Raw genomic sequence first — 10,948 nt, 5'->3', positions numbered from 1 at the left:
AACGCGCGGTGAAGAGAGAGAGAAAGAGAGGGAGGGGGAGAGGGAGGGGGAGAGAGAGAGAGAGAGAGAGAGAGAGAGAGAGAGAGAGAGAGAGAGAGAGAGAGAGAGAGAGAGAGAGAGAGAGAGAGAGAGAGAGAGAGAGAGAGAGAGAGAGAGAGAGAGAGAGAAGCGGAAACGCCGCGGACGTAGGAGTCAACGATCGGGTAACGTCGCGGTAACGTCGTCGTCGGGCTCGTCGGCGTGGACGACGACGGCGGTGTCGCGGGTGCACGAACCCGTCGCGAACGGAATCAACGAGAGGCGCGCGATTAATCGATGCCGTGGCCGCGATGCGCGCCGAGGCCGTGCCGCCGCCGTGCGACGGCCGAGACGTTAATCAAACCGTCGATTGACCGAGCGAATAGGCGAGCGTGCGTATTCCGGATTCCGGGGGACGGGGCGGCCGCGCACCTTCCCTCGAGCGAGCGCGAAGGGCGGATAGAGGGATAGAGAAAGATAACGAGAGAGAGAGAGAGAGAGAGTAGAGAGTGAGGGAAGAGAAGAGGAGGGAGAACGAGCGTGTAAAAGCGAATTGAATTCCTACGCTCGGCGCGGTAACGTACGGTGCCGGAACTGCAGCCAGTGCCGCCCGATAAACCATCCGTTTCTTTCCGCGCGACGGCGGATCGCGGATCGCGGGAGGGCCGACGAGAGAGAGACGGACCGAGAGGGAGAGTGAGAGGGAACAATTGGGAGGGTTAGATGAAGGGAGGGAGTACGTTTCGATAGAGCGAGCGCGAGCGGCGAGCGCAGCGACGAGGAATCCGGAGTCCCGGAGTCCGGAGTAGGTACGATCGAGGGAGCGATCAGCGACCGATTGGGTAGCGTGCGTCGAGAAGCCGAAGGATCGCCAGGATCGCCTCGCGATGGACGAGTGCATGCTGAACGACTTGTTGGAGTGCTCGGTATGCCTGGAGCGGCTCGACACGTCCAGCAAGGTGCTGCCGTGCCAGCACACGTTCTGCAAGAAGTGCCTGGAGGAGATCGTTAGCACCCATCGCGAGCTACGCTGCCCGGAATGCCGCGTCCTCGTGGACGCCAAGGTGGACGACCTGCCGCCGAACGTGTTGCTGATGCGCATCCTCGAAGGGATGCGCAACGCCGCGCCGAAGAACCAGGCCAAGTCTGCTCTGCCATTGTCGAGGTCCTCCGGCCCCACCGCCGTCCCCCAACGGCTGTTCGGCGGTCACCAGGTCGCCCCGGCGCCCATCGTCACCGGCAATCTCGCGCCCACCATCGGCTCCGAGCCGGCGGTGCGACACTCCAATGCCGCCGCCAAGCAGGTACACCTGCACAACCAGGCGTACGGAAGGGCGATCTACGATTATGTCTCCAAGGTGCCAGGGTACGCATTGCCATTCGTACGTTCATGGTTTATGCTTGTGCCTATTCTACTATACGAATATTGTTGTTTGTTCTTGCAGCGATTTGAGTTTTAAGAAGGGTGATATAGTCATCCTCCGGAAGAAGATTGATAACAATTGGTATTTCGGGGAATGTGGCAATAATCACGGTGTCTTTCCTCTGTCTTACGTTCAGGTATAACGCGAGAATCTTGGAAAAATTGAATGTTTTCATACACTGTAAATTTGAATTCATTGTAATTTGATTTGTCGCAATTTTCAGGTGATGACGCCTTTGACACCACACGTACCTCAATGTAAAGCGCTATACGATTTTAGGATGACGAATGATGACGAAGATGGTTGTCTAACTTTTAACAAGGTAGGGTCATATGTCTCTAATCACTCGCCGTTGATGTGTCGCCGGCACATATGTATAAACAAAATATATGAGTATGAACGTATTTTTAGGGGGAAGTAATCAGCGTTATCAGAAGAGTGGACGAAAATTGGGCAGAAGGTAAACTCTTGGACAGAATTGGTATCTTTCCACTAGCTTTCGTCGAGCTGAACAGCGTCGCTAGAGCTTTGATGAAACTCTCGACCAAGTAAGTAGAACAGTCGATTGATACAGTTGCCGCGCTATAAAAAAATGAATGTATACGTTAATTAATTTTTTAATCAGCGTACAGCCGGGACCGTCGAGGGTAGCCCCGCCAACTCCGACAAACGAAGAAACCACGCCGTTGATACCAACCGATCACTCGCGTAATGTGCAAACAACGAGCCAGTCTCGACCGCAATTAGTACAGGTATATATTTCTAATGAAAGCGCCTACTCAATATAAGATATGTTTCATGAGACATGTGTTTTGATATTATATTGCACAAATGCTGCACAGGTATCTGATTCTGTCTCAAACGTATCGTCTGGCGGCAGCTCCACGACCACTACTCCGAACACCCCCAACAGTTCGACCACATCCAGCAGTTCCAGTACTGCCCCGAGCAGCCCTGGGAGTCCCGCAACGTCGCCACCCGCGGTCGGCAACAGGCATAACGTTAAACGTCATAGTTTCACTGCCGTCAATACAGGTCATCATGCACATCCCCATCATAGACATAGCGCTGAAATACTTAGTCCTCCGGTAGACAGTGTCCCTAATAACGCCAATAATAGCGGAGGCAATGAGCCGTTTTCCTCCTTACAAGTAAGAAAACCATATCTTCTTTCTGACAATTCTCTTTCTGTATGGATAGCTACATACGCGAACTGCTACCTCGATCAATGTATGGTTCTCTATCGCTTTTGCATTTTAACATCTTTTCTCTCTTTTCCTTTCGTGAAATTTATGCTGAATTTGAATGAACTTCTTTCTATTCTAGACGAGCGGTAGTTGTACGGATCACAATCTTCGTCACAGGCGAAGTGGCAGCAGCGATCTCGTTCTCGCCCAGGCGTCGCAAAATATACCCGCTGGTCAGACTACCAGCGCATCCGGCGGGACGCATTTACCTGCGGCATACGTAGCATTATATCCATACAAGCCCCAGAAAGCGGACGAGCTTGAGTTACGAAAGGGCGGGATTTACATGGTGACGGAACGCTGTCAGGACGGATGGTTCAAAGGAACGTCCAATCGTACTCAGAAGTGCGGGGTTTTTCCTGGAAACTACGTTGCACCTGCCAAGTACGCATTTACCTTTCAGTCTCTGTCTCGCGGATTAGCCTGATCATTCGCGTTACGATCTTCGATGTATTTGCAGCAGATGTCAACGCGGACTGTGCCGTGGATCTCCAAACTCACCGAGCCAACATCAAGGTTCGCCACTGTCGAACGCTCCGTCGAACGCTGAGTCACGTTTGGCGGTGACATACACGAAGAGCAAGGGTCCCGCGCCGCAGCCGTATAATCCTCGCACCCTGCCGCCGCCTGAATTACCGCCGCGCGCCATCAGCCCATCCACGACGACTGTGTCTTCGTCCTGGCACGGCGCCGCTCAGTCGAATCAAGGACCGAATCAAGAAACTAGTCCGCCCCGACACAACGACCAGAATGCAGCTGCCACCCCGCTCGGACGCAGTCACAGCGCGGTGATGACGGCAAATATTCGTAAGTACTTAAAATATATCGCGTTGGATTATGGGCGCGCTTTTCGTTGATGTTACAATTATGCCGATATACAATTATGTGTTCCTTTTCAGCTTCCCCCGGTAAACAAATCGCCGTGTCGTCGTCGCTACAACCGGCAGCAGGTATCAATAATGCTAATAATAGCAGCGTTACTATCCCAGCTCCTTCCTCTTCCGTGAGCGACATGAATAGAAGCCCGAATAATACTCTACGTGTAGCAGGCGGTATCGCAACGTCGAATGCAGCTGCGACAGCGTCCAGAACCACGGAAAAGGTATTATTCCTACGATAAGCCTTTATACAAGTGCTATATTTCTTTAATATAGTAATAACGTTGTTTATATATATATATATATATATCTACTTATAAATTACAGCCCAAGGAAAAGAAGGATAAATGCGTCTCTTTGATGCGGCGCTTGACCAATATTAAAAAGTCTAAATCGCCTCCACCTACTACGTACTCGATGGATAATCCTGTATTCGACGACGGTAATTCCGTCAATCCGATGCACGTTCGGTGAGTACACAGTTAATTTAGATTATCGCGAACTTATGTGTCTGTACAATCTGTATTATAATCCAGAAGTCGAGAACAACGTTGATCTGCAAATTGCACGTTCCGATAATCGATCTTGTTTGACATATATCTCACCTAATCCTGCTAATTTCCGTATGCACATACATGCATTATTATGTACATTACGTGTTCTCAGATTGTCAAGCAATTTGTATGAATGTTCGTCGAAGTGTTAGTTCAAATGTTTAAGTAAAAGCGCTACTTTTTTTCTTTTTATTTGTTAAGATTGTTGCATGCATGATCGTTGCATCACCAATAATTATGCACACGTACAGAATAGATTAATAGGTGGCTAAGCAGCCACCCACGAATAATATTTACATCATCATGCTTTGTGCAGCATGACACAAACTGCACGCCTTGAAATGTTTCTCTAATATTGTGTTGGGACGGGGCGGGTGGGCAAATTGACAATCGCAGATCGGGGTCTTGCCCAAGTCAATTGCTACAGGTGGTACCTACACAGGAATTAAACGCTTCAAACAGCCTACACCGCTTAGGTCCAGGCTCTGTGCAAGGGCACGTCACATCCTCACAGAGACTGAAATACAAGGAGAGACCCTCCTTACCAGTGTCAGTAACCCAGAGGTTAGTCGTTTGAAATTCTAAATAAGAACCGGCCTCCAAATTCGTGAAACTCCTCTGCGCGCATATTTTGCCAGCTAGCAGATAAATTAGGATTATTCATGAAATACAAAGGGAACAATCGTTTTGGTATTGGAAAAGCTGCGACGTTCTTTATATTTTACGACAATTAATAATACAATTGTAGCATTTGTTTACTTTTATGAAAGTACAGGATGACATAGATTATCCGACGATAAACTGTTCTACATAAAATTAATACTATTTTATTTTAAGCAGTCATTTCTTAATTTTTACGGCGAAGACACACTCCATGTGTAAGTCAATATATGAATTTGAGAATTATATAGTTCGGTTCCTTTTTTTTCTTTTTTTTTTATATTAGTGTTTGCAATTTATTGCGAGGTAGAACTGCATTTCATTTCAAGGTAAGCTTAGAAATGTCTAGATTTATACAATTTATTTTGCATTGTTGCGTAATTAACAATATATAGATGTTTTTCATACATCACAAAATTATAGCACACTCTTTTGCACAAGGTAAACTTTTATAGTTAGAGAAACATTGATTGCAGATATTTTGCATGTTTGAAAAATTCCCAATGTGAACTGTGATGAATCCATTAAATGTTTACCGTTTGTTACATAGTTCTTTGTTAATAATTCTCTGTGCAAAATGCCATAATTTAGATATATTTTATTTATTTATGCTTGTGTGATGCTGAACCGTCTGGTATATAACTTTAGCATATCATACATTTTGTATTCATATATAACAAATTGCCACAAATTACCGCAATTCTCTGTATTAGTAGTGACAGTCTTGTTACATATAGGCTCTTTACTTCTATCTAGATCCAATGAATCCGGTGCAATGGTATGCTCAACCGTTGGAAATCATCATCGCAAGAGTAATTCTCTAGACGCTGGAATGGGAAAGCAAATGAAGCAGCAATCGTCGCGCGACCGGTAGGTATAACATTTGTCCCTCAAATTCCCGAGTTTAACTTTCGTTAACTTGCACCCGTTAGTCGCGAAATTATAACGTTCCTCGTTGTTTCATGATAATTGTGTTGGATTTCAGCACGGGGTATAGATTCCGTTGTATCGTACCATATCCGCCTAACAGCGAGTTCGAACTGGAACTACGCGTGGGAGATATAATATACGTGCAGAAGAAGCGCGACGACGGATGGTACAAGGGTATGCAGCAGCGTACTGGTCGTACGGGGCTATTTCCGGCGAGTTTTGTGGAGGCTTTCTGAGACCCGACGCAAAGTCGCCTAGTGTTAGAAACTTGTATATAACTTGGCCTTTTGTGTAAGTATTTACACGACACATTCGGATTCGGGATTACGCCGGTACGGCGTATTTGTCGTTGGTTTTCTCCGCCGCTCTTCGGGATATTATCGACTTCAAAGCGACTAACACATGCACGCGTATCACGCATGCTGTATCTCGAGCTGTGCAATGTATTTAGAGCCGTTGTGCAAACTTAATGGGCCATTAATTAAACGTGTTGTAATAAACGCGCCGTGTAAGTGATCGACGACAGTGTCGAGTTAATAAATGCATTCGCGCGGTGGGTGCAATAGGAAATTTTAGCGCAAAACAATTATGCGTATTTCGCATGTAAATATATGCAAAAAATGACGAAGGGTAGTACATAATGCTGAAAACTACTCGGAATTTATACTGCCATTGGTTATGCGTAACTGTAACGAGATAACGAATTCATTTTTGCGCGACGTTACTGCCATTTGCGATCGTAAGGGAAGGAATATCGGTTTTCCTTTTTGAGCTACTGATTTCAAACTTGCTATCTTTTTCGACATGCGCGCAATGTATAAAAAAGATTAATATGGGTTGTGTAATAATCATGCTTATGCGCGTGAAGCCATGACACGTAATTAAAAGTAGAATTATGGAATAAACGAAGAGGAAAAAAATTGCGTGTGGAGAAAAGAGGATTTTTCTTAGAAAAATCTAAATATATCGGGAGGGGGGGGGGCATACGCACACGTAGACTAATATGAAACAATAAGCGCAAATGACAGTCTGTGCGATGATACGCTTAAATTTCGTCAACAATGTTAAATGTTGGAGTTGTACTTGCGATTGTCTGGATGGGACCGTATTTGTATATGTATAGTCGCTAATCTAACTAAAAGTTGAAATTCCATCATTTTCGACTTTAGCGAGATTTAGGCGTATTGTTGCACAGATATTTATTTTATCCTGAGATATTTAGGATTATGGATCTGATCCATATTTATTGTCAGTCATACCGGGCTTTATATAATTTTCCTCTTCCTTAATCTGCCATTGTAGACGATTGGCTCATTTGCCACCGATAATTTATTATGCTTGTGTATCGAAAGCTATATTATACGAGAGCACAACCAGTAATTTTATTATTGACATTCAAGACTGGACTACGTTTTAAAATTGTTGATCGAGATTAGGTGAATGTATTATAATGTCTTTTCTTAGCAAAGGAAAATGTTCTATTTTAACGAACAATTCGGATTGTTATAGGCAATTTAGCTAAAGTATTTAGAAAATGGCCTTGATACGCGCAATGTTGATGTATTATTATATACTTTGTATACATCATTTTATAACTCGATTTATAACTTGTTTTCTAATTTATAAAGTCACACAGACATCCATGGCATGATGACGAGTTGGTTGTTTAAACAACTAATTCAGGATAAATAGGAAAATATCCAATAAATTAAAGTGCTTCCATTATCTGATTGCTGATCAGTACGTAGATATAAAATTTTGTTACGTTCTTTATATTTTGTATTATTATTCTTCTATTATTCTTATTAATTGTACAATTTTGCGCAATCGGTTTTTATAAATCTTTATACATATATCGTTAAAAGATATTTTATTAATTATCATTGTATTAATTATACTATCGTCTTTTAGAGTTTATGATTAAGACGCGAAAGTGTACCTTATTTCGATATGTTATTCATTAATTATATACATCAATTGTACATACATTACGCGTGTATAAATAGAGAAGTATACTTGTACATATATATTCGTAATGCTCAATTCATTAACATTTATGCATAAGTAATCTAGCTAACATTTACATATTCGAATTTAGACATGTGTATTGCACAAATCCACATGTAAACGAGAAACTTACACATGTCATATTCGATATAATTTTGATCGCATATGTATACGCGTACGTATATATCCTGGGGATATATATTTATATTAATTATAAACATTTAATGGCACATTTGTATATAATTTTATTGTAACTTGGTATATTATAGAAGTTTGCAGATGACTCGTTATCTGACTAGAGACAGAATCCAATGTACAACGAACAATATAATGTAACGATATAGAGAACATTGCACAGTGCACATTATAAAGACGAAGTCACAAAGAGATAGTTCACTAGACAACGGAAGAGAAAGTATTCTCTGCAGCACTTTCTCTTTCAGAATTTTTATCATTAATTGTATCGATGAGTCTCAATGCGCATTACAACATTAGTTCTATACTTTTCTAATGGATTAACATGCAAATTGTTGTAAATATAACAGTGACACCTGCAAACTTTTATGATACGAAGAATTTCGTTGTCCTCATTCAAATGCAAAGCAAACAGATATCAGAAAACGACAATTTACAATCACGCAATAATTGCAAAAGGGGTAACGAAAAGCGTCCATCTCTGTCATTTGAGGTCAAGGAAAGAACGTTGCCTGTAAATTTACGAGCGGATAATTTTCTGTGGCCATCAAACTGTAGAATAAAACCTAGAAGGATTAGCGTAATCGGTAAGAAATTACACGAATCTTATCGACGTTAACGAAGTCTACGTTGTGGTACGAGAAAAGTGTGACTTAGAGATTCTGAACGTCTATATTCGCGTAGGGAGAGATGTAATTTTATAGCTATTCGTCCGATTGGGAAAGGTGGCTGGATATATTTTTTTATGTCAGTCACTTGAGCGCGAAAAAAGTGAACGACCGATCGACCATAGGATCGAATTTAATCGAATCTAGAATTATAATAGTCAGGAAAAAGAAAATATCTCTTACACTCTTATGCGAGGGGCCACACTGCGCATGCTATAATAAATTTGGCAGTCTATTGTAGCGCGATATTTAGAAATCGGAGAAAGGATAGGAAATAAAACGTGAGATATATATTATATATATATATATATATACATATTTATATGCAAAAAAACTCGTCTATTTGTGTTCATGCGGATCATTGGAATCATTATATCGTATCTTATACAAATTATTAATGTGTCATACGCACAATATATTTAATGTTTTGCATTTCGATCTTGCATATCCATCTCCGACGAAGAATATGAATTTTCAATAACGGCTTTTGTTTTTTTTTGTACATCCCTTTCGGTATATCTCCGTGGCAATTAAATTATACGATTGAATTCCTTATGTCAACTAAAAAAAACTGCGTAGAAACTATTTATACACAGGCATACGTATGTGTGTTTTATATGACGTACACTTAAGTAATTTATTATTAATGGCTTGTAAAGAAGGTACTGCTAAGTTACGGGTGGTATATCAGATCGGCTGTAACGAGAGAGACTAATTAGTCGTCGCTACTTTATATCGCGCGCAACACAGAATCAGACGTGACACGAGACGCCTGTAAAAGATCATCCTCCGCGTAATTATGTAATCGTTGATTTAACATTGTTGTGCTCGTTTGTTTTTGCGTAAGGCATAAGAAGAGCCGCAAGTGTACGAAACGCGTTCACAGTCACAGTAACAGTCACAGTAACAGTCTTAAATCAATGAGAGCGCGCATGCGATGCGATTATAAAACCATCTCTGTGGATTGTAAATAAGTTACTGCGAAATCTAGCGTTTCCGCAACGTTACAGTAAAAAGAAAAAGATCATGTCGGTAAAGCTATACTCTCGTATACATAGGGACGACGACCCTCCTGCGTTTCGCATGAGGTCGGAATCTGTCTAGGTTGCAGAACAGGTACACGTAGCGTAGGGATGTAAGACAAAGATCCGAGTCAAGAGCCTTCGTTTAGACCAAATGTGTTTCTAGCACTTCTTTCGTAAGGGGAAACTTAGAATAGTCATTATATACCGATTACTACCTTTACACGCTACTTACGCTACTCGGTATTTTGTCACTAACGTAACGATGTTCCAACAAGTCTATGTCGATGTCGTGTCCAAGCGTAATTTACACATATACATAGGTATCGTTTAATATTTAAATAGCATACGAAAACTGTAATAAAATCCTTCACGTGGCTACCACAAATGCCGGGGTCTGTATGTGTGTGTAACCCAAATCAGTCATTTCTGTTTGTCGTGCTCGTGAAGTCGATTCGATATGACGATCCGTTATGTTAAATTACATTTGATTTAATAGATCGTAAATAATTATTTCAGAAAATTAGAAATCGACTAATTTCACGCAATTAAAGAGCTTATTGGAACTTATAAAAAAAAAAGGAATACGTATATATTTCTTTTTCAATATAGATTAAATTTATGTGGTTCCTTAATTGCGCGAAACCGATCGATGTGCTGAATCCTTTAAACTGCCGCAGACAACATATAGGAAGTTGAAGCCTTTTACGGTCTTTATTGTACTATAGGGAGCAATTTCGACAGACATGCACCGAGTCTGTTCTCCAGTGCTATGAAGACTGTTATACGTGAAGACATCTAAGTGAAAAAGCATAATATAAGCACTTTAACTAATAAAATATCACATTATAACTTCAATTAAAAAAGTTATAATATTGACGTGAGATATTTTATCGGTCAAAATGTTGATATTATGTTTCTATCAGATAACTGCATACATAGCCAGTCTTTAGCATACATCGGATCAGACTAGTGCAAGTGATCTAATTCGCTATTGCTATACAGATACCATTATCACCACTCTTCTCATTACGTTTATTATTATCTCGAACATTGTGAAGATAGTGATTTTTTTCTTAAAAAGCTACATTTTTTCAGCACACACACACGGCAGAATGTTTCGTAGCAATATATTAATGAAAGCTTAACAAAAACAATATTATATCTCAGGAATGCCTCTGAAATAAAATCGGTAATGGTATCATCATTAATTTACTATCGTACTTGACCATTATTTCGCTAATGTCATTAATTTCAGTCTTTCCCCGAATACGGAGAAAATGCGTGTAAATATAATGGACAGAGCTATTCCGTTTTTTCCGTGACGTCCGTGTTTATTTGACGT

The 10,948-nt window shown here is 41.5% G+C and overlaps 1 protein-coding gene and 1 long non-coding RNA gene across 4 annotated transcripts; one reads left to right on the top strand and one right to left on the bottom strand.

Annotated features, from left to right (window-relative positions):
• The first annotated feature begins 160 nt into the window (after positions 1-160).
• Posh (Plenty of SH3s) lies at positions 161-10,814 on the top strand. Of its 3 annotated transcripts, none has more exons than XM_071786441.1 (13): positions 161-1,384; positions 1,464-1,578; positions 1,666-1,764; positions 1,854-1,990; positions 2,068-2,194; positions 2,285-2,593; positions 2,769-3,073; positions 3,153-3,496; positions 3,589-3,791; positions 3,895-4,037; positions 4,518-4,685; positions 5,538-5,651; positions 5,767-10,814. In XM_071786441.1, the coding sequence occupies exons 1-13, from the start codon at positions 906-908 to the stop codon at positions 5,945-5,947; spliced, it is 2,724 nt and encodes a 907-aa protein (XP_071642542.1). In that variant the 5' UTR covers positions 161-905; the 3' UTR covers positions 5,948-10,814. The 3 variants fall into 3 exon arrangements, with proteins under 3 accessions (XP_071642542.1, XP_071642541.1, XP_071642543.1); XM_071786440.1 differs by having other exon boundaries at positions 3,150-3,496; XM_071786442.1 differs by lacking the exon at positions 4,518-4,685 and having other exon boundaries at positions 3,150-3,496.
• LOC139818061 (uncharacterized) lies at positions 2,176-3,217 on the bottom strand. Its single transcript, XR_011733373.1, has 2 exons — positions 3,086-3,217; positions 2,176-2,898 (listed from the first exon to the last, which is right to left on the bottom strand). It is a non-coding gene; the product is annotated as an uncharacterized lncRNA (long non-coding RNA).
• Positions 10,815-10,948: the final 134 nt, after the last annotated feature.

This window comes from Temnothorax longispinosus, chromosome 8 (assembly GCF_030848805.1).
Source record: "Temnothorax longispinosus isolate EJ_2023e chromosome 8, Tlon_JGU_v1, whole genome shotgun sequence".
Taxonomy (NCBI): Eukaryota; Metazoa; Arthropoda; class Insecta; order Hymenoptera; family Formicidae; genus Temnothorax; species Temnothorax longispinosus.
This window is presented reverse-complemented; position numbering and strand designations above follow the sequence as displayed.